The sequence below is a fragment of the Equus asinus genome, chromosome 20, assembly GCF_041296235.1.
Source record: "Equus asinus isolate D_3611 breed Donkey chromosome 20, EquAss-T2T_v2, whole genome shotgun sequence".
In the NCBI taxonomy this organism is placed as follows: domain Eukaryota; kingdom Metazoa; phylum Chordata; class Mammalia; order Perissodactyla; family Equidae; genus Equus; species Equus asinus.
The window spans coordinates 81,669,083-81,693,798 of NC_091809.1; the positions used below are offsets into that span (position 1 = coordinate 81,669,083).

The 24,716-nt window shown below is 40.2% G+C and overlaps 1 protein-coding gene across 1 annotated transcript; it reads left to right on the forward strand.

Annotated features, from left to right (window-relative positions):
• Window positions 1-229: 229 nt before the first annotated feature.
• THAP12 (THAP domain containing 12) lies at window positions 230-21,496 on the forward strand. Its single transcript, XM_044752823.2, has 5 exons — window positions 230-454; window positions 11,273-11,393; window positions 14,976-15,083; window positions 17,044-17,080; window positions 18,610-21,496. Exons 1-5 carry the CDS (start codon window positions 366-368, stop codon window positions 20,541-20,543), a joined length of 2,289 nt encoding a protein of 762 aa, XP_044608758.2. The 5' UTR covers window positions 230-365; the 3' UTR covers window positions 20,544-21,496.
• Window positions 21,497-24,716: the final 3,220 nt, after the last annotated feature.

Below are 24,716 nucleotides of genomic sequence, written 5' to 3' on the forward strand. Positions count from 1 at the left end.
AGTCGGCGGAAAGGAGGGGGCGGGGGAGGAAGGCTGAGGGAAGAGAGGGCACCCCCGGGCGCCGGGGTGCATTGTGGGAAGGAGGCGGCAGCGTCCCGGGCGGGCGGGAGGTGCACCAGCGGCGGCGGCGGCGGTAAATCCTCCCGGCCGCTCACAGCACTGTGGAGCCGCGTCCCCAGCCCGGCCTCGGACCGCGGCGCCCCTCCTGCCCCTCGCGGCTCCTCGCCCGCCCGCCCCTCCCCCGGCGCGCCGGCCCTGCCGAGCCGGCCGGCCGGCCTGGCTCCCCTCCCCGGCCCCGACGGGCGGGCGGGCTGCCCTGAGGAGGCGGGGAGGGGAGGGCTGGGCCGGCCGGCGGGCGGGCGACGATGCCGAACTTCTGCGCTGCCCCCAACTGCACGCGGAAGAGCACTCAGTCGGACCTGGCCTTCTTCAGGTTCCCGCGGGACCCGGCCAGGTGAGCGGCGCGCCGAGCGGGCCGCCGGGCCCATCTCCGCGGGGCGTGCTCCCACGGCCGGCGCCGCGGACTCCGGAGCCGTCGACCCTAGCCCGGGGGCGGGCGGGCGCCCGGGGATCTCGGAGCACGTGCGCCGCGGGGGCTCGGCGCGGAGGGCGCCACCCGAAAGAAGGAGCGAGTGGGGCGGCGCGCGGGCGGGAGCGGGGCGGGGGGCTGGTTCTCGCCCTGTTTAGCGTGCTGTGTGACCTCGGGCAAGACGCTGTCCTCTCTGGGCCTCAGTATCCTCAGCTGTCAAAAGAGGGACTCGGGTTCTTTGATTGTGGTCACCGAGTCCCTTCCCTCTCCTTCCCTCCACCCCCGGGACGGGGTTTCTTTTTGGAGTCCGGCCACCTTCTTTGATCTCAAGTCACAATGACTCCCTCCTTGGGACTTGTTCCTGGTTCAGATTCTGACTCTGACCGTTACTCGTTATCTCGCTCGGTTCTTGTGGGGATAACGGCGCGGTGGGGGGAGGTACGCGTGCGGGCATGGCAATCGCTATTGAAACCTCTTCCTTGAGGCAGCCCACACGCTCTGGCTTATGTTTAGAGGGTGGTGGCGTGGGGCCTGCGTTGGAAAGGCTGAGGATATTTCGTAGGCCTGTCGTTGATTCATTCATTTCGCCTCAGTACCTACTATGTGCCGAGCAGTGTTACGCGCCGGGAATTCAAAGGTGAATGAGGCAGTGTCGCTGCCTGCAGAAAGCTACAGTCCATTCTGGAGACAGATCGATAGGCTGGCGATAATGATATAGCACGCTGTTTATTTGTTAGTTCCGCAAAGGTTTATTAAAGGCCTACTGTGTGCAAAGCATTGTTCTGAGCACCGAGAGTGTACAGATGAGCAAATCAAAGACCCTTCTCTCTGGAGTTTACCTTCTAGTGAGGGGAATAGACAAGTAAATATGCAGTGAGGCAGACGGTGATGAGTGCTATGCAGAAAGAGCAGATGTTGCGGTAGGGGAATGAGGACTGGCAGGGGAGGCACAATTGCTACTTTAAACAGGGTGATGGGTGGAGAAGGCCTCACTAAGACGGTGAATTTGAGCAAAGACCAGACGTAGGTGAGGGGGCCAGCCATGGAGATGTCTAGGGGAAGAGCATTGCCAGAGGTGGAAAGTCAATGCAAAGGCAGGGCGTGCTTGTCAGCAGTACAGCCAGAAGTCCCTGGTCTGCTAGAGCTGGTTTAAGGAAGGAGGGAGAGGGAAAAGGTGAGCCCAGAAAGTGCGTGTGTGGCTATGGTAGGGGCACATTGTGTAGGAGGTCACAGACCATGGGAAGCGCTGTGGGTTTTTTCTGAGTGGGATACAGAGTCCTGGAAGGGCTGGGAGCAGAGAGGCGTCTACTTTAAATAGGATTACTGGCTGCTTGTTAAATAGATTGTAGGGTAGCAAAGGTGAGAGCAGGAAGTCTGGTTAAAGGCATTTGTGATAATCCAGGTTAGTAGGGGAGCAGGTGGTAAGTTGTTGCATTTGAGATAGGTTTTGAAGGTGAAGCCACCAGGATTTGTTAACGGTTTAGATGTAGATTGCAAGAAAAAAAGAGAAGTCAAGGATGACTCTAAGATGTTTAGCCTGAGCATTTAGTGAGCTGTGGAAGACTAGGAGGAGCAGATTTGGTGGAAGAATATTAAAAGTTTGGTTTGGGACATGAGAGGTTTGAGAGGTCTGATAGGTTCAAGAATAGATGTCTTTTTCCATACCATATCCAGACATGAACTCAGAATGGCCCACATTTAGATCAATGACCTAAATATTTAAGAGCTAAACTGTAAAAAGGTACACAAGTCCGGAGTTTAGAGACTTCTAGATTGGAGATTGTAAGTACGGGTGTTCTTAAAGGCGTTTAAAGCTGTAATGCCGAGTAAATAAAGCAGGGTAGGTCCAAGGATTGAGCGCTGGGCTGTTCCTGTGTTTAAATTTCTGGGAGATGAGAAAGGAACAGCTCTTAGGTTCTCTGGGAGCAGAGAAGAGGAGCATCTTAATCTGACTAGGTCTTACCTCATTCAGCATTATCTTTACCCAAATTTAATCCCAAGGACATTCTTGGGAGTAAATTTTGCTTATATGCTTATATAGTGGTGCATATTGAGGGCACCGCTAGTCAGTTCTGGACCACAGGTCATTTGTGTCCACATGTAGTGAATATGCTTTTCATTATAGTCTTGAGGGGAAGTATGGCGTATAGGGCCTACAGTCTCAGATCTGGAAGGAGTCTTTAGATCTAGTGCAGTATCCCTTGAAATACTGGGATTCCCTCAATAGTAATGGCTTTTTAACCTTTTTTTGGGTCACGGTCACTTTTGAGAATCTAGCATAAGGACCTTTACTTGAGAAAAGATGTACTCACAATTTTGCGTTCCACCCTCAAGGTATTTATGGACCCTTTAGGGGTCCTGTGTGTTCCTGACAGTTGGCCCTTTGCTGAAACACCTCCACTGATGGTTCTCGGCCTTGTGAGGGGAAACTTGAGGATTTTGGACAGCTTTGGCGTTTGTTTCTTCCTTGTGTTGAGTGGAAATACGCCTCCCTGTAATTTATGCTTCGGAGGTCCTAGTTTTGTCCCCAGGGTCACTGAGCAAAGCTGTGCCCTTTGCTATGTAAGAACCCTCGGAATATTTCAAGACCAAATCACAAACTTTTCTTAACTCTTTTTTTAACCATCTTTATTGAGATATAATTTTACATACCATACAATTCACCCATTTAAAGTGTACAGTTCAACGGTTTTTGGTATATTACATTATTAATTTTTAAAACTTTGGTAAAATATATATAACAAAATTTACCGTTAACCATTTTGAAGAGTATAGTTCCGTGACATTAATTACATTCACAATATTGTGCTACCATCACCATCTATTTCCAAAGCTTTTTTATTACCTTAAGCAAAGCCATTAAGCAATAACTCCCTCCCCCCTCTAATCTTCTTTCAGTCTCCGTGAATTAGTCTGTTCTAGGTACTTCATTTAAGTTGAATCATACAATAATTGTCCTTTTATGTTTGGCTTATTTAACGTAATGTCTTTAAGGTCTTAACTTTTTAATCCAGATCCAGTCTTCTCATATGATAGGATTTCAAATTCTGCTGTATTTGACAGTTTCTTTTCCGTCATTTCCAGAGTTAATTACAATAAAGAAGTAGTTTCCAGAGGTGATTCTTGAATTAATATCAGTATTTTTAGGGTTATTAGTTATAACTAGTTTTTTTTCCTGTAAATGGGTTGTAGGGAAGGTTGATAAAATGTGACATTATCAATTTACTCTTCAGAAGTTAACGTCATTAACAATTTTAAATGTATTTAATGTTATTAAATAGTACATTTCCCATTCATCGTATTTGCAAATTCCATGCACACTTTTAGAGACAGCTATTTAGAAGTAATTTAAAATTCAAGAGTGTAATTAATAAAGGGTGCAGGGTGGAATTTCATACTCTATAGCTCTTTTGGTTTAGAAAAAGTGGCATTAATGTGCTTTTTCTTTTTAAAAAAAAATATGAAATAATAAAATCAGCTCACTTTAGGGCAGTGGCAGGGAGGTCAGAGATTACCTAAAATTAAAGTAAAAAATAGCCTGAAACTTGATTGCCCTGGGGTGGCTTGGCAGGAAGCTGGGGCCGGTGCCTAGTGGAGCCCGTGCCCAGACGCGGTGCAGGCACAGGCAGAGCTGTGAGTAGCTCCTGCTGGAGGGAGCTGGGCTTTGAAGCACTCTTCGCCCTCCTCAGGCAGTGAGTACCAGCTCACCCTGAGGTGGTGAGGTCTTCCAAAGTTCTTCTGGCAGGTTAATCAAAGTTGTTTGAGAGCTGATGTATTCTAGCTTGGAAAATGGTAAGTGGTAGTTTTCCAGGCACTCGTGAGGGGTCCCCAAGAGCTTTTCAAGGAGGCCACAAGGTAAAACCTATTTTCATAATAACACTGTTGGTACTTGCCTTTTTCGGGCTCGTTCTCTCAGGAGCATGCGGTGGAGTTTTATTTATTTGTTGAGGTCACATGGGTTTATAACGTTATATAAATTTCGGGGGTACATCATTATATTTTGACTTCTGTAGACTGCCTCGCGTTCACCACCAAAAGTCTAGTTGCCTACAGTATATCTAAGTAAAGTGGATCCAGTGGAGCTTTTCAGGGGCTGCATAACGTAGAATAACATCATTTTTCAGGGGCTGCATACTGTAGAATAACATCATTGCTCTGGTAAGTTGTGTATTGCATTTTCTAAAATTTCCTAAGTATGATTATTCAGATGCAGGTGTTTGGTAGACATTTTCTTGGAAATAAATGAAATAAGCCTGCCACTTCAAGTAAAACAACTGACTTTCAAGCATTTAAGCAAAAATTAGAATTTTGGAAAGTTTATGTGCATGACCTTGAACTTGACAGCTCCCTATTACTTAAAGACTTTTCTGATGAGATCAATGGTGAGATTGATAAATGTGACTTTTAAATATATTGTGTAATGAAGTGTGTTACCATTCAGATGGTCTGCATAACTTTCTGAAGTAATGTTTTCCAAATTGACCCATTCATGATTGTACAAAGACAAGCGTGGGTAAAAGCTGTATTCAAAGTGCAGGATAGACTAGTGGATTTCACTATGACAGTGCTCATTGGTCTGGTTTCAGATTCTGCATTGCAACAGATCCTTAAAGGAAGCACCACCTGTGGAGTTTTTGTGTAGTATCAAATGAGAACATCCACAATTATGTGGGAAGAGGAGGAATATTTTAATAACCTTTTTTAACTGCATGTCAGTTGTGAGGCCAGATTTTATTCATCTACTTCAACCGAAACAACATATGGCAACAGATTAAATGCAAAAGTAGATGTGAGGATCTAGCCACTATCTTCTCTTAAGCTGGACAGTGAAGAGATTTGCAAAGATGGAAAAGAATGTCATTCTTTTCACTGAATGTTTTTTGTTTGTTTTAGGAAATATAGTTATTTCTCCTTAAAATGTTATGTATGTTAACATGTAATGGGATTGCTATTTTTAGTGAATTAATAAATATTAAAAAATTTTCTCAGTTTTAATTTCTATAATGATAAATATTGATAGATAAAAGCCACATAAACAAAAGCTCTTTGGGTCCTCAATAATTTAAGAGTGTAAAGGGTCCTGAGACTGTGAAGTTTGAGAATTGCTTCTGTAAAATATCTTAAAGTACTTTAATAGCATTTCATTTAATCCTCCAAACAGTGCTGTGAGTTATAATAATAATACTTCTTATAGAATACTTCATATTCTGTGTGCTAGGCCCTATTCTATGTGTTTTATGTACATTATTTCACTTAACCCTCACTGTAAGTTTTGAGATAGTCCCTGGTTTCAGATGACCAAAGCAGGCACAGCGAGGTTAGCTGACTTGTTCAAGGTCCCACAAGAATATCTCAAACCTCAAGAGTAGGATAAAATTTGTAGTATTACCCAAACTTATTTGCCCATGAAGCCTTTTTTTAATAAAGGGAACAATTCTTTGACTAGTATTCCTTGGAATGTGTTTTTGGAAATGCTGCAGTAGTAGGAGATCATTGAAAGAAAAAATTAAAAACAAAATGTAAAAAGGAGTGGTGAGTGATGGTTGAATAGTACTGAAAGGGTGATTAAGACAAGGGTAGAAAGTGTCCATTGGATTTGGCGGGATGGAAGTCATTATTAGTCTTGAGCAGTTTCAGTGGGAAAGGAATAAAAGAGAAGCCTCCTTTGAATTGATTAAGGAGAGAACGTGGGAAAAAGTGGGTACGGTGAAAATGGACTCGAGCTAGTTTTGCTGTGTAGAGGATCAAGGTAAAGGGGGTTTTTAAGTGGGAGAACCTAGGACATGATTATACCGATGGTAATAGTATAGGAGGGTAAATATAGGATGTTGAGAGACCATGTACAGAGAGGTTGAGGAGCCTACCGTACCTGGGGGTGTGTGTATGTATATACATACTCCTGCGCATATATGTACACACATCTGCATCAGGAAAAGTTTCCCCTCAAGAGATGACATTTCAGCTAAGATATGAAGACTGATCTTTGCATAGGCTTTCCTGTGCAAAGGAAGTGAAAAACAACAAGAGGACGATACAAGGCTGAATAAACAGCACGGGAACCAGCCCCAGGATAGAAGTGATCGCAGTGCGTTCATGAAACTGAAGTAAGGCATGTGAGGGGCAAAGAGAGTGGAAGGGTGGTGCCATATAAAGATGGAAAGGTAGACAAGGTCCAGATTGTGTGAGGTCTAAGACATGTGAGGAGTTGGTTCCTTACCCTAAGAGTAATGAGAGGCCATGAAAGGGTCTTAAGCAGAGAAAGACGTCTCAAATAGACTTTTTAAAACATTTACTTGGCAGTGTGGAGAAGGGTTAGAGAAAGGCAAAAGACAAGTTTGGAAGTAGATGGATTTGGGGAGTTGTTCCCGCTCTGCTAAGGGAAAAGACTGCAGAGTCTGGAGTACGAGGCACGGAACAATGACAGGGAGAGCTAGGAAAGGGGAGACAGTAAAAAAAGAAAAATTTGAGAGCTAATTGTTTAAGTATGTATATACTTATGTGAGCATGTAAGTGTGTATATTAAAAGACTTATTGTGGTCATATGTAGTTTTTATAACTTTACTGATGTAAAACATATACACAGAAGATCACAAATCATAAGTGTATATGACTTGTAGCATTTTCAGTGACATGTCCATGAAACTTTTGCCCAGATTAAAAAAAAAATAGAATATTACTAACATCCCAAACTCCCTCTCCTCTGTGGCCCTCTTAGTCATTGTCCCACTCTCCCCAGTGGTAGCCACTGTCTGACTTCACACACGTTAGATTAGTTGATTATTGAGCAGAAGGGGAAGAGTGAGGGAAGCAGTTTTATTGATATATGACATACGTAGAGAAAAGTGCAAAATGGTAGTCTAGAACTTGATGAATTTTTACAAAATGAACATACCCAGGTAGTGTTCAAGGTCTAGCATTACCAGCACCTGAGAAGCCTCCTTTGTGCCCAGTCCTAGTTGTTACCCCCTGAATGTATCCACTCCTCTGACTGTCATCACTGTGTTGTGGGTCTCCAAGGCCACCCTCCGTATTCAGAGCTTCACTGGAGGGACTCACCTGACTCCGCATGTCGTCGGACTCCCAGCTAAGGTTTATTACAGTGATGCAGTAAGAACAGGCATCTGGACCGTGAGGAGAAAAGGCACAGGTAGAGATGGGGGCATCCGTGTTTAGGCTTCCTTATGTTCTCTCTTTCCCTTGAGGGGTCCCACAGAGCCCACTTTTCCCCAGCAGTGAAAATGCAGTAACATGTGTGCCACATTTCTGCCCAGAGAAGCTCATTAGAGACCTAGTGCCCAGAGTTTTTATTGGGGTCTAGTCACATAGACACTCTCTGCCTAGCATTTACTAATATTCCAGGCTCCCGGAAGGAAGGCAGGTGTTCAGTATAAATCAGATGGTATGCACAAACAGTTCAGACACAGTGAGCCACCTTATCAGTTAGGGAAAGTTTTGTGTCAGTGTAGGGAACTATTTACCAGCCAAGTTCCCAGACACTAGCCAAAAGGCCAACCTTAGAAACAAGGCTTTCTAAGGATAGCAGTCTCGGGCCTGCCGTGTTAACTCTTTTTCTGCACAATCACCATAGGTGAGTTTTGCCTATTCTTGGACTTAATATGAAAGGAATCATATAGTGTGTACTCCTGGCTTATTTTGTGTTACAATATATTTGTGAGATCTAGCTAGTTTGTTCATTCCCATTGCCAAATAGTGTTCCATGTGTAGTAGTATACCACAGGGGCCGGCCCCTGGCCGAGTGGTTTAGTTTGCGTGCTCCACTCTGGCGGCCCAGGGTTTTGCTGGTCCTGGGCGCGGACATGGCACCACTCATCAAGGCCATGTTGAGGTGGCCTCCCACATAGCAGAACCAGAGGCACTCACAACTAGAATATACAACTATGTACTGGGGGGCTTTGGGGAGAAGAAGGGAAAAAAAAAAAGATTGGCAACAGATGTTAGCTCAGGTGCCAATCTTTAAAAAAAAAAAAAACGTATACCACAGTTTATCCTTTCTGCTGTTGATGGGCAAAGCTGTTTCACCTTCCATCAACATTTGGTATTATCTCTTTTACATGGTAGTCATACTTTCGGGTAAATGGTAATATTTTGTTTTGGTTTTAATTAATATTTCCCTGATGACTAATGAGATTGAGGTTTTTTTAATGAGCATTTATTTTTCATATGTATTGGCTGTCTGGATAACCTTTTTATTGTGAATTGCCTGTTCAAGTCTCTTGCCCATTTTTGTACTGGGCTGTCTGATTTATTTGTAGAAGCTCTTCATATGCATTTTGGCTGTGAGTCCAATCTTGGATATGTGTATGTATTGCAGATACCTTCTTCCATTTGTGTGTTGCCATTTCACTCTTAAATGGTTTCTTTTAATGAAGAAAGGTTACTAAGTGTAACGTAGCCTAACTAATTCATCTTTTCCTCTGGCATTTGTGTTTTCTGTTGCCTTCTTTAAGACATCTTTGTCTGCCCGAGATAGTGGAGGTAGTCTCCCATGTTATCCTTTAGAGGCTTTATTGTTTTGCTGTTCATGTTTAGATCTACAGTTCACTTGGAGTTTATTGTGTATATGGTGTGAAAGTTGGGGTCAAGATTCATTCCAACTGACTCAGCACTATTTGAAAAAAATTTGTGTTCACTGCTGTGCACTGCTACCTTTGTCTTAAGTATCCATCGCTCTCCATTTTGTTCCATTGTTTTATCCCTGTGCCAAGACCACACTGTCTGAGTAAGCGCTGTAGTAAATCTTAATATCTGGTAATGTAAATCTTTCAGTTTAAGATTGTCTTGACTATTCTTGGTCCTTTAAATTTCTGTATAAAAAGTTTTGGAATCATCTTGTCATTTATTTTCTGTCTCTCTCTCTCACACACACACACATACACACACACAGACATGCACAAAATAACTTGCTGGGATTGTGATTGTGTTGAATCAGTAAATCAATTTGGGAGAATTGATACCTTTAGAAGTCAGTGTACCAATCCATGAATATCCCTCCATTTATTTATTTATTTACTTATTTTTAAAGATTGGCACCTGAGCTAACAACTGTTGCCAATCTTCTTTTTCTTTTTTTTTGCTTTTTCTCCCCAAATCCCTCCAGTACATAGTTGTGTATTTTAGTTGTGGGTCCTTCTAGTTGTGGCATGTGGGACGCCGCCTCAACGTGGCCTAACAAGTGGTGCCATGTCTTCACCCAGGATCCAAACCAGTGAGACCCTGGGCCGCAGAAGCAGAGCACACAAACTTAACCACTCGGCCACGGGGCTGGCCCCTCCCTCCACTTATTTAAAATATTTTTATATTAGAGGCCTTGCAAATCTTTCACTAGATTTATTTCTAGGTATCTGATATGAGAGACGTAGATGTAGTTAATTGGGCTTTCTGCCCAGTCTGCGCTCTTTGAATCTGGGTGCTCTTGGTATCGGAAAGCTGTTTCAGCATAGTTCAGAGATCCTACAGACAGTAGTGTTCTGTGTGAAGCTCTCCAGAGATTCAAGAATTAAAAAGCAAAGTTAACTGTAGCAATATGGCAAGTTATTTTATAGCGAGACAGTTTTTATACTAAATATTTGGATGTTGAAACATGAAGTGTTTGTAATTATATTGTGCAGCTATATAAAAATATGAAAATATGAGCATCTTAGGCATCATTACTGTGGGCAGTGATACTTCTTGGTCGGATGAAATGCTGTGCAGTTTAGGTGTGGTTTTGGTTTAGGTTAGATAATCACATTTCACCATGGCTTTACGTATTGAGAGTGGAGGGAATTAAGTGTCCAGGTGTGTGGAGGGGTGAGTTGGAATGTTAAGACGTATGAAAATGTACTATGATGTAATTATAAAGTATGTTTTCACATTTATGACGCTGTTTATTCATGGCAGAATAGAAACTTGAGGAATGAAGGAAAGATCTAGTTTATAACCTTTAGGAAATTACTTAACATTTTTGTGTCTTCATTTCTTTATCTACACAAGGGGGCTAATAATACTACCCCCTATGGAAAGGACTTAGAGCAATGTTTGGTTCATAGTAAGTGCTTAGTAAGCATTATTATTATTATTATTATTATTTTTTCTGCAGATGTTTAAGCACCAAGAGGGTATGGACTTTGTCTTGTTTACTACCTTTAAAACCTTCTGTGTACTAGATTGTGTAGACATAATCCCTGCATTTATGGAGTTGGCAGTCTAGTCTGTATGTATCATTATAGGTAATAATCATGTTCATAATACAAATGAATACAGCTGTCATGCTTCCATAAGAAACTCTAGTTATTTATAGAACATCTACTCACTAATTTTCTACAGTGACACTGTTGTTTCATATACTTGTTTAAGTTGAAATCCTGAGGGGAATGTCAGGCCATTGGCCTCATGGTTGTGCAGCTTTTCACTTGTGCTATTGATGATGGAGTCCTCTCTGATGCTAGGGTGTCCTGGGAGTTAAAAGACTCAGATTTAAGTTCTGGTTTTGCTGCTGATTTTGTACATGACTCTGAGCAGATTACTTCTTAACCTTGTCTGTAATTGAATGTACTAAATGATTTCTAGGATTTCTTCCAGCTCTCATTTTGTTATTAATCATCTTCTTCAAATGATGTTATGTTCTGCAGGTAGAGGGGAGCAGGAATCCATTGTCCATAGTATATAATTGCCTTAAAACTGAATGCTGAAATTTAAACGTTGAGCTCATATTCCATAATTGTATTTTTGTTTTATTTATAGATGCCAGAAGTGGGTGGAGAATTGTAGGAGAGCAGATTTAGAAGATAAAACACCTGATCAACTAAATAAACATTATCGATTATGTGCCAAACACTTTGAGACCTCTATGATCTGTCGAACTGTAAGTAATAGCGGGGCTTGGTTTTTTTGTTTTCCCTCTCTCTCACTCACTCAGTATCTGGTTGGAAATGTAAATCTTTATCTGTTAATGGTGGAGGGTATCCTTACACCTGGCCACTTTTTTTTCTTCTTTTATTTTAACAAGACAGATTTAAAGCTGAATAGTATCTGTATTGTTCTTAAAAAAATTTTTTTTTTAACCCCTCTATATCTGATGCCCCATTCCTACTCACCAGAGGTAGCCACTTTCAAACTTCTGTGTAGCCTTCAGAAAATTTTACATTGTAAAAGTATGTATTTAAGGTAAACTTGGCATTTTGATTTGGAGCAGCTTCTCTAGAGCTTTTTTATGAGTGAAATCTTCCTTGAGGAACGGAGCTGTTTGTTTTTATATATATTGTTATGTGCTTTTTATGTGCTAGATACAACAGGAAGCAAATCATACAATTAATGTGAAAAAACATTTCCATCAATAATTCGTAATTTCATATCAAGACCTGGGTCTCTCAGCCTTACTACTGTTAACTGTGAATTTGGCCAAGTCACTTCCCCTCTCTGGGCCCCAGTTTCTAATGAGGTTAAACGGCATAATTCCTGAGCTCTAGAATTTTTAACCCTTAGTGATTGTGTTATTGCTGTGATTCCTAAAAGGCACAAATAGGGCAGATTTGACTGAAATGAAGCAGCTTTGAAACACTTTAAAAACTAGGTAGGAAGACAGTTTTGTTAAATAGCTAATATATTCTTGTTCAGGTATAACTACTGTATCATCAGATATTGGGATAGACATAAACTTGATTTGAAGGTACACTATATGTTGTTATGCAGCAATTTATTTTGATATTTTTTTCAGATACATTTTGCAGAGGCATCAGAAAACTAAAGAATGATTGGGTTATTTTATTTCTCAAAATTAATTGAAGCAGATACTTGTGAAGTCATTGGGAGGTGAGCCAATTCCGGTTCAACAGTTTAATCACGAATATTTGAGGGATATTTTTGCCTTGCTTTGTTAAGAGGGTCATAACGATCAATCAGAATAAGAGATTTCATATGTTTAAAAGGCAAACTACTTTTATGTTCTTGACATTAAGTAAAAATATCCCAAATTATTACTTTAAATACACAAGCCATATGCATTTTTATATTTTTATTTTAGTAATAAATAATGGTCTCTTAATTAGATAATTCCAACAAGATTAATGTGAAAAATTTAAGATATAGTTCACTCATATTCTTGCTTAGTCAGAGCATAGAACAGAAAGATGAGCTATTTTCGCTTTTTAAATTTCCACATGATTCTTCCTTCTTGAATAAATTAATGCAAATGAGAGAAAATGTTCCTTCTGCACATGTAGAAGATACTGCTATTAAAAGCTGGATTATCTGGTATCTGTATCCAAATGTTGAAGAGTTTTGACTTCATTAGTTTGGCATTTAAGGTTTCATCAGTAGGCATTTGTGGCTAGTTCGGCCAAAGCCAAATATTACCTTCGATGCTAGAGTAAGGTTATTGCTTTATGCTTAAACCTTAATTCAGCAGTTGAAGGTTAAATCTTGGTACTGAGTTAAAATTATCACATACATGAATTGAATATAGCCCCTTTTGGCATGCGTACTTAACAAACTTTATAAAAAGTCGCATGTTTATCATTCATATATTCTGTTTTCTGGTCTGTCATATCTTTGCTTTATCGGAAATTAATTTTATTTGAATTTTTAAAATTCCTTAGAATGTTTTATCTCTCCTCTCCTTGTTTAATAATTGGTAAGATATAAAGAGTTGACTGTGTGTGTGAATGTTTGCTTTTTGAGATGGTTGCTAAGTGGGAAAGATGAAACGCTTTGGGTAGAGTATAATTTTTGCTCCCTTCAATGTTTGTTTCCCTAATGAATTCCTGATTCAAACTGCCTAGTAGACTCAGGATAATGGGCCCAGCACTAGAATCTGAGTATCATTGAGTTATAGATTTTCAGGGTTGGCCTGGTGGCATAGTAGTCATGTGCTCCACTTCAGCAGCCCAGCGTTCACGGGTTCTGATCCCCAGTGCAGACCTATGCACCACTTGTCAAGCCATGCTGTGGCGACGTCCCGCATACAAAATAGAGGAAGAATGGCGCAGATGTTAGCTCAGGGCCAATCTTCCTCACCAAAAAAATAAAAAAGAAATAGATTGTTGTCTTTGTTTTCTGTGAGGCATGGGATTGAACTAGAAAACACTGAATCTGAATAAAAATTTTTCCCAAATGTGTTTAACAACTCTTTGGATAAAACCTCAGATAATACGTTGCTTTTAATTTTATATTTTTCCTTCGTATCTTCCTAACCTTCCTTCCCTGGTGAAAAAATATAGGAGTTGTTATTTTTGTTTGGCATATTCTTTGAACGTGCTTTACTAGTTAGCTTTAAAACAGTCATTGCTCTCAAGGAAGCTTTTTAAAATGAAGTGTGTTTTGTCTTTATCAGTGCAAATTCAGGAAGAAATTAAAGGCACTGTTTCTTTGGACTAGCTAGGGGGAGTGTAGTAGCAGTTACTCATCTGTTACTCCACTTCTTAATAAGCTTGTTGTCCCTGTGTGACCTCCTCTGGGCTGACTATGGAAGACTGTCACCATCCAAGTATGCATCCAGCTTCTAGCCAGATTGGATTAGGTTAACAGGAGTTAGGATAGAGGATGGTCATCCCTTAATGATAAGAACTTTAGGATTAGAAGGGAATTTAGAAATACCTAGTTTAGTGTTTGCAAAAGTGTGATTATGTATATCACTTGTGGTGTGAGTGATTTTAAGTGGCATACGAATCAATTTTTATTTTAGAAGTTTTATAATATGTTTTAAAAATATAACTAGCCCATCAAATCATTATTTTATAGTTTTTATTGCTTAAGACAATGTTAGCTATAAAAGGGAGTGGATTATGTGCAAGTACAGATGTGGTATAACTGAAGTGGCAAACGTGATCACTACTAGTATGTGAGTAGTTCCATTTTGGGAAATGTTGATCTAGTTCAATACCTGAATTTCCTTCTGAAGAGGAAGCAACCCCAAAAAGGGAAAGTATTTGGCCCAGGTCTCAGAGTGAGTCGCTGTTCCTCGGTCCTGGGTCTCCTGGGTCCTAGTCCAGTATTATTTCGCTGTGCCTGCTGCTTCTTAATAATAGTAGCAAAAGTGGAGGGAACAGCAGGATAAGGAGGGAAGAATTATTACAGACATACAAGAGTATAGATTATTTGAGAAACTTCCGTGCCTGCTGTAGATTTTGTGGGCTCATGGAAGGGCAGAACAGGTAAAGTAGCTGGCAGGGTGAATTAGAAATATATATGCAAAATGCAAATACATTTTATTTTTTATGCCTAGTGTCAATTCAGTTCTTAATTTATAATATTAAGATTGACAGAAGGGCAAATACAGAAAGAGTTAGAAATAATAAGCCGATCTGGACTGACATGATCAATTCTGCAAGTCTCTACACTTTAGAGCTGGAGTTGAAGGGGTACTGGGGAAATCATTAACGTAGAATTTTATTGATGTGTAATACATTCTGAAGGACCATGTCTGAATTAACACATTTTTCTTTTTCAGAGTCCTTATAGGACAGTTCTTCGAGATAATGCAATACCAACAATATTTGATCTTACCAGCCATTTGAACAATCCACATAGTAGACACAGAAAACGAATAAAAGAATTGGTATGTCAGTGTGCTTTCAGCTTTCCCACCCCTCCTGAATACTATGAAATCAAATATAGATGCATTCACATTAAAATTGAACACATTACTCTATATTTCAAAGGTAGCATTATGGGAAATGAATGCTGTGGTTAATATTGAAGTAGCTTGGATGTAAGATGATTAGTTTGTTTTAGTATTTAAATTGGAAAATCTCCCTCAAATTTAGCCAGTTGATACTCACTAACTTGGGCCAAAGTGTGCTTTAATTACAGCCCAATGGCTTCTTTCTTTCCTGGGAAGAAGGAAAAAACCACTACCTTTTCTTTTGTAGTAAGGAAAGTGGAGCTGAGGTATATTTCCAGAATTCAGCACAGAGGATAAAGAAAGGGAAAGTATAAAAGTTAAGACATGGATAGTTTTACTAGAGATAAGGGTTCTATCATTAGTAAGTACTGACGGGGTTTAGAAAAGCTTTTAAATCTCTGTATATCACTTTATGCATGTTTTTATATTCCTTTGATAACCTTTAGTTCTAATGATTGAAACCAGCCTGGTTTTTGGTTGACCTTAGGTGAACAAAATTAAGTTACTCGGACTCCTCGGTCCATGGCTCTCTGTCTTCATTGCTGCCAGCAAGGCCCTTATTCTGTTTATCCTGCTTTCACTTTTACCGTTTGCATTCCTCCCCTCCTGTTGGTATCCATGCTACTGTGTTTAATATGTCATTTCACTCCACCTACTATGTACTTTTTTTTAAGATACCATTTATCTAATTTTCTTTGTTTTCTTCTATGTCTACCTTTCATATTTAGATCTTTGATCCACTTGGAGTTTGTATGTATACTGTCCAGTAGAGAGATAATTTTATTTTTCTCCTTATAGAGAACCGGTTTTCCCGACATGGTCTGTTAATCTGTCCTTTCCTCCACTCGTGTAAGATGCCACCTCTGTCATTTGCCAAGTGTACATATATGCAGAGCTGTTTCTGGGAGCTCTCTTATTCTCTTGGAATATTTGGAACAGAACTGTTCTGGGAATTCTCATAGATGAAGGCAGACACTACACAGCAGTCCTCCACATCAGCTTTCTTCTTAGGAAGGTGTGCCAGGGGTGAGGAGCTCCACTGCTTCCCGTCCTTTAGCTGTCATTTCCCTTACTCTGCCTGCCAGAGAACCTCAGATACCTTACAACAGGCACAGCCTTCCAGATCTGCCATCCTTGTAACTTTGCATCCCACAGGATAAGGAGGGAATGTTCAGGTTGGCTAGGCTGCTGACATTTCTTGTTACCAGTGTCATGTCCCATGCTGCCCTGCAGGTACCCTGCTGTCTCCAGCTGTCACTGGTACTGCTGCTTTCCTGCCCCAGAATAGTGATAGGGTGGGTTGTGATCTAAGCATTGTATTGGGTTAGAGGGAGAGAAAAGGACACGACTGGAAAGTTCTTCCTCAGTCTAACCCTGTGTTTGCCACTTGGCCCTCTCTGTTGTATGCATCCATTTCTCCTCCATATCAGCACTGTGTCCCTTTCTGCTTCCCAGGGATTTCTCATAGCTTTTGTGTTAGATTCTGAGATCCTGCAGTTCCTTCTTACATGGCATCCCCCAGGTTAGACTGGGGGTGGGGAAGGCATGATTTGTCTCCCCTTGGATTTGACCCCCAAGTAACATGGTATACTTTCATGCCTTTTGTTAGCCAGTACACTTGTAACCCAAAGTTACAGTGATTTAGGTATAAAGTAAGTTAAATGATGTATTCTTTCCCCTCTAGTATTTTATTATAAGCTTGGAGTCATTAGCAAATTATTGTTTTGGTTTTCCTGTCATCTGTCTGTTTGAAGAATATATTCCTTATAAAGAATTTATGCTCTTGAAAGAATTAAATTTGACTCAAAATTTGCTTTTTACTTGTGAGTCTATGATGATATACTGCAGTTCAGTTTTCTTTAAAGATGGCTTTTCTTTTTTTCTTGTCATTTAGAGTGAAGATGAAATCAGGACACTGAAACAGAAAAAAAGTAAGTGATAGTGTTAATGACTCAACTTCTGAATGCCTTTTAAAAAGGCCTTGACCTGGTAAGGACAAATAAATATGTTTTATGTCCAAAACCTACCGTGAGAATGATGTCAGAGTGTGTCAGGCGTTGTCCTGTGGTCTGGAATTGTCTGTGAGGTGAAAGTCTTAGTTCAGTTTGGTCTTTATTGAATACACTGTGCCATCCACTTTGCCTTCTCTGCACTAGGTGTTCTCGTGTGGTATGCGTGGCAGACACGCAGACCGTGTCCCAGTGTAGGGAAGGAAAGGCAACAGTGAGGATGTGTAGGACGTGATAAGTTCTTGGTAAATGTTGAAGGAATAAGTGCTGTGGGACACTTAGCCTTATGGAGGGTTGGAGTCACAGTAGCCTTTCTGCAGGTACTGATGCCTGAGCTGTGTCACCAAAGGATGAGGACTAGAAGTCGTTTTGGTTTTGTTAGTTATTACTACTACTCCTCTATTTCCTCCTGCTCCTGCTATTACTATTATTCATGTAACTTTTTATTGAGTGCTTTCTGTGTGCCACGTCGTTATTCCAAGTGCTTTACTTACATTAATTCATTTTATTCTCAGAATAGCCCTGAGGAAAGTTCTATTATTTTCCCCCTTTATAGATGAGGAGACATGGACTCAGGCACAGAAAGGCAGGAAGGGTATTCTGTCCAGAAATAGAGTAGCTTGAAACATGATGTCATATTTGGGGAACTGCACTCATTTATTGTTGGAGCTTCTCATAACTCATGGGGGTTAGAAAGTGAGCCTACAGAGACCACAGGAGCCAGGATTTGTAGGGTTATGTGTCTGACTCTGGGCAGGACCCTTAACCTCAGGGCTTCAGTTTTCCTATCCAAAATGAAGAGATTAGGTGAAGGTTTCTAATATTAGCCCTGAAAATTGCATGAATATACTTTATGTTATATTGGTTTGTATAACAGTCTCATCGCCCATATAAAACGATAGCTTAATGTTTTGATAGAAACAGCATTAGCTTGGACCTTGGAGCCAGACAGGCTTGGATTTGAATTTCACCTCCATCCTTCTAACTGCCTCTGTGACCTTGGACAGTTATTTACGGCCCTCATTTGTCCAATGGAGTTGATACCACCTACCTGTAAGAGGGAGTAACATGATACACATAAAATGCCAACACAGTGCCTCAATAAATATTATTTCTGTCCCCCTTCCTTTTTATGAGAGCATAGGCTGTCTGTTATTACTCTGTGGGTGTGCTGCACCTTGTTGTTAAGTTTATAAGAAATCCTTCCTCTCTTGTAACAGCATTTACATGGAGGATTAAATATATCTGTTCATAGTATTTGTCTCCCACAGTAGAGTGTGAGTGTCTTGTTTTAATCTCTGTATCCTAGTCTGTGGTCCAGTAGGTGCTGTGTGAATGCTGAATGAATGATTTGTGGATTTCAAATATTTAACCAATCAAAAGTGTAATCTTTTTGTTTATATATAGTTCCTCACGGGCCTGTTTATAAAATTAATCCTTTGTTTTTTCAGTTGATGAAACGTCTGAGCAGGAACAGAAACATAAAGAAATAAACAACAGCAGTGCTCAGAAGCCCAGTGCAGAAGAGGGAGGTGAAGAACAGGATGAAGACATTTTACCTTTAACCCTTGAGGAGAAGGAAAACAAAGAATACTTAAAATCTTTATTTGAAATTTTGATTCTTATGGGAAAACAAAACATACCTCTGGATGGACATGAAGCTGATGAAATCCCGGAAGGTCTCTTTACTCCTGATAACTTTCAAGCCCTGCTGGAGTGCCGGATAAATTCTGGTGAAGAGGTTCTGAGAAAGCGCTTTGAGACAACAGCAGTTAACACGTTGTTCTGTTCGAAAACACAGCAGAAACAGATGTTAGAGATCTGTGAGAGCTGCATCCGGGAAGAAACCCTCAGGGAGGTGAGAGACTCTCACTTCTTTTCCATTATCACTGACGATGTCGTGGACATAGCAGGGGAAGAGCACCTGCCTGTGTTGGTGAGGTTTGTTGATGAATCTCATAACCTGAGAGAGGAGTTCGTGGGCTTCCTGCCTTATGAAGCTGATGCAGAAATTTTGGCTGTGAAATTTCACACTACAATAACTGAGAAGTGGGGATTAAACATGGAGTATTGCCGTGGTCAGGCTTACATTGTGTCCAGTGGATTTTCTTCCAAAATGAAAGTTGTTGCTTCTAGACTTTTAGAGAAATATCCCCAAGCCATCTACACACTCTGCTCTTCCTGTGCCTTAAATATGTGGTTGGCAAAATCTGTGCCTGTTATGGGAGTGTCTGTTGCATTAGGAACAATTGAGGAAGTTTGTTCCTTTTTCCATCGATCACCACAACTGCTTTTAGAACTTGACAATGTAATCACTGTCCTCTTTCAGAACAATGAAGAACGGGGTAAAGAACTGAAGGAGATTTGCCATTCTCATTGGACAGGCAGGCATGATGCTTTCGAGATTTTAGTGGACCTCCTCCAGGCACTTGTTTTATGTTTAGATGGTATAAATAGTGACACAAGTATTAGATGGAATAACTGTATAGCTGGCCGAGCATTTGTCCTCTGTAGTGCAGTAACAGATTTTGATTTCATCGTTACCATTGTTGTTCTTAAAAATGTTCTATCTTTTACAAGAGCCTTTGGGAAAAATCTCCAGGGGCAAACCTCTGATGTCTTCTTTGCAGCCAGTAGCTTGACTGCAGTGCTGCATTCACTAAATGAAGTGATGGAAAATATTGAAGTTTATCATGAATTTTGGTTTGAGGAAGCCACAAATTTGGCAACCAAACTTGATATTCAAATGAAGCTCCCTGGGAAATTCCGCAGAGCACAGCAAGGTAACCTGGAATCTCAGCTAACCTCTGAGGGTTACTATAAAGAAACTCTGAGTGTCCCAACAGTGGAACACATTATTCAGGAACTGAAAGATATATTCTCAGAACAGCACCTCAAAGCTCTTAAATGCTTATCTCTGGTCCCGTCTGTCATGGGACAGCTCAAGTTCAACACGTCAGAGGAGCATCATGCTGACATGTACAGAAGCGACTTACCCAATCCTGACACGCTCTCGGCCGAGCTGCACTGTTGGAGAATCAAGTGGAAACACAGAGGGAAAGATATAGAGCTTCCATCCACCATTTATGAAGCCCTCCATCTGCCAGACATCAAGTTTTTTCCTAATGTTTATGCACTGCTGAAGGTCCTTTGTATCCTTCCTGTGATGAAGGTTGAGAATGAACGCTATGAAAACGGGCGGAAGCGTCTCAAAGCATACCTGAGGAACACTTTGACAGACCAAAGGTCGAGTAACTTGGCTTTGCTTAACATAAATTTTGATATAAAACATGATCTGGATTTAATGGTGGACACATATATCAAACTCTATACAGCTAAGTCAGAGCTTCCTACAGAGAATTCAGAAACCATTGAGAATACCTAAGAGACTTTTGAAGTAGGCTTTCTCTTATATTTGATATTTGAAAAAATCTGTAAGAAATTTGAAAACATCTTACAGAAAATCTGTAAGGTATGTGTAGGCCACTTAATCACTGAATATCTTGACCTATAGGCCTCCCATTGAGTACATTAGCCATTGATAATCTGCCTATTTGGATGGCTCCTGTTTCAACTCTCGTGCTTTGGAGACCTAACTGTTCTTCCAGAAGATAGCGTTGAAAGTGCCGTGTTACAGTTCTGCGTGATCTCTGCTAATGGCACTTGGGAATTGTTTTAGTTAAGTCATTTTAGACATCACATTTATTATCACTGTGGATCCAATTGTCAGGTATTGAGTTATCAGTTTTTTGAAGAAATAAATTTTGAGGAGGTGTGGGAGGAAGGAATACATTTTTTAAAATGTTACAATGAAGCTTACAATTGACCTTTGAATAGTAGGAGTTTTACGTATGTTGTTAAAAATCTGTAATGGACAGTTAAGGGAATTACCAGACAGTGAGAAAAACATGTGAACTCACCAAACAAGGATTTCAGTGTAGATTTTCTCTCTCTCAAATGAACTTAAAAGAACAGATTACAGTTAAAGTTTGGATGGAAGAGCCTGCCATTGTTGTTCCACGTCTGGTTGTTGCTGTTTACATTCCCTCCAGCTCCATAAGCTTTTCAGCAGGTCTCTGTTGAACACCTCTGCTTCATGGTCAGCACAGGATCAGAGGCCATGGATACCGACAACCGATGTCTCCGTCTTCTCTCTTTTTCCATGACTATATCTACTGCCTCGTCTTGATTTATAAGCAACACCTGGAAAACCTACAAAAATACTCATTTTGTGGTTTATCTAGGAATAATACAGAAAATATTGCTGTTATTTTTGGTGAAGAAAATCAATTTTGTATAGTTTATTTCAACCTAAATAAAATGTGAATTTTGTTTAAAGTTCAGGTACATTATTTTTGGTGGGGACAAAACAGATTATTGTGGTAAATTCTCTTTGAAAACATTTATCACCTTCACAATTGAAGATAAATTTTTTGTTTGTTTTTGGTAGATGGTTTACTACTTGGGGTATATAAAAAGATGTTTTAAATAAGAAATGATTAAATATAAGGTTTATCTGACTGACTTTTTTTAATATTATATATTCTATGGCCCATGATAGAAACTGTCACAATTTGTGTAATTGTTGCTGGCTAAAATCTAAATGAATGAATATAATTGCAGAAATGTCATGAAGTATTTTATATTGGGATAAGTTAGTGTTATTGAGTCTCAGGAAACAGAATGGGGTGCATTTGTGGAGTGCTGGGTCTTAATGACAGCTGGCAATGCGTTTCCCTGTCATGGACAAGCCTGGCAGAAGTGTCAGATCAGGACACATTACCTCTGTGGGTTATAAAAAAGGTAACAGAGTTTATCTTACAGCCAGAGCTCTGAAAGATGCCTGCCCTTGGCAGAAAGAACTGATCAGGTTCATGATGGCAGGATGACAGTGAAGGAGACACAGAGCTGGCCGTTTAATACCTGCATCCAGTTCTTAGAACACTTCAGAGTGGTGTGACCTCGGCAGATTATTTAACCTACATGTTTCCTCAACTATAAAGCCACGCAAATGGTTGCGCTTTGAGGGTTAGATAACTTATCATCAGTTGCCTGTTACTGCTTATCAACATCCCAAAATGTAGTGGTTTAACAAAACAGTTTATTGTTTCTCACGGATTTGTGGTTTGGTTAAGTGGTTTTTTTGCTAGTCTCATCTGGTCTTTCTGTTCAGCTGGCAGATTTGGCTGGGGGCAGGGGGCCACAGCTGAGTCTCTCCACGTGGCCCTTTATCTTGGGCTTATGGCATGCATGGTGCTCTCAGTAACAGGAAGGCAAAGGCAGGAGCTTCAAAGCCTGGCTCAAGAACTCACAGAACGTCACTGTCACCACATTCTTTTGGTCAACGCAAGTCGCAAGCCCGGCCTAGATTCAAGGGATGAGGAAGTGGACTCCTCAGTTTGATAGGAGGAGGTGCAAAACATGGCACTGTTTTCAGACTGCCCTAGCAATCTATCCAGAACATTCATGCAGCGAGCATTGGTTAAGCTTTCAAGGTGCCCATCATTTGTTTTTCTAATCTCTGTTGTTCTCTAAATTAATCTGGGAACTTATTGAAAGCTTAAAAACCGTAATTTGTTGAGGGGCATTTTCTCAGTCTGATCTCTGAAGGTAGATTGAGTCAACAATGGTAGTCTCCCCACAGATGAGACAAAGATTGTCGTTTTTGCAAGGTTAGATAGTTAGAAAGTGGTAGCCTAGTGACTGTTCCACAAATATCAGTTCAGTGCTTACTGTGTGCCAGGCGTTGCTGGCAATAACATGCATTTTCCTATGCGTAGAGTTCACAGCCTAAGAGTTGGCCCACAGACTACAACTGTACTCATTTATAACTACATGTGCACTTGATAGAGTTAAGTGACCAGATTTATTGAAACTAAAGGGATAGGCATAAAAACCTACGCATCTTTTAAAATCTATCATATCTAAATAGTTTGACAAACATAATAGGAAATATATTCAAGATTTATATCTAATTGGAGGAATTTTTGCTTTTGACATATCTCCTCATTTTGGGGGAAAAAAGTTACACAGTTGAAGCCTAACATGATTTGTTACCTGTAAAATAAATGAGAACAAATGCTTTATTAATATTAATGTAATTTTCATTTAATTCTTAACAGTAACCCTGTGAGGTAAATAGCAGTTGACTGAGTTGAAAGCGACCCGTCCTCTTGAGGCCAGTTCCTCTGCAGTAACTGAGTTGGATCTGGTTTTTGTTTCATGTTAGGGACAGCCACTTTCTAAGTACTATTTAAAGTGAGTAATTCATAAAACATAGGAAGATTGCACTTAGTGTATATTAATATTTATATGATACTTTGAATATTTCATTCAAGTTCTCAGAAAAACTCAGGCAAGTATTATCCCCATTTTTCAGTTGAGAAATTGGTCTCACAGAGGTAAAGGAATTGCCCCAAATGAGATAGCTAATAAGTGCCAGAGCCAGGTACTTCAATCCAATCCTTCAGTCTTAGAATTGATTTTGAAAGCCACTTCATTCTTAAGGTTTGTAGAAGAACTATTTGCTTTACGAATAAGCTCCTTTTATGTTCTTGCTTTATCCATTGCCAGCTTTCAGCACAGCATCTCTAAAATGCATTCATTATAGTCGACATGGGTTCTTTGTGAAAAAATTGAAGCCTAAAACTTCTGAGACTTTACAAACTAGATGTAGAAATGCTGCCACCTTTGTTTGGCTGCCAAGACACGACCACAAAGGACTGTAGATTCACGTCATTTATTTCACGAGAGTGGGTGCAGCTGTCTTTTTGCTGTAATCAAATGCTCCTCCATAGCCAGCTTTTTGTGGCCAGAAAAAGCAAAGTAATTTTTAGTACAGATTAGCATAAAAATCTCTACTAGATCAGTTTCAGGAAACAATTACTGGCTTAGAAACAACAATAAGTGTGATCTATAGGTTGGCTAAAATAGCAGTTAATTTCCAGACCTTTTAAAATGCCCCTTATTTCTCACCATGAATGAATGCTATATAAATAGAATACACTACCTGCCACTGTATTTGGTTTCATAAATTATTTGGACAGGGTGAACAACAGACTTCAAAACTAAGTAAAGGTAGTAAATCTGCCCTTTTTAATGAGTTTGAGTTTACAGTAGTAGTTTAAACATCTGGAAGTTTAAAGTCTTAATTCATTCCAAATGTTCAACAAGGATATACTGCAAAGAGGATATTGTAATTGGGGGATCAAGAAAGCTACTATTGACTCAAATCTGAAGCCTTTCTAATTTTCTCTATACACATTAATCACATAAGACTCGAGAGGCTGACAGTTCAAAAAGAGTAGAGATGGACCCAAATATTCAAGTTAGCGTGCTGATAGAAGAGTAACTTTTAAAAGCGGGTATATTTGTAACAAGCATGAGGTTTAAGTGCTGTTAATGAGCACATCTAGGATGCGGCCAGGTAGTGCTGCTGCGTTCTATGTTTTGTGGTTCTTTGCTTATGGATAGGAGGTGGGTTTTTAAAAATTGTTACTATTAAAACTGGTCTTAGAGGAGTCAAACCTTTGACTTCTTTGTTTTTGTTTTTGCTGAG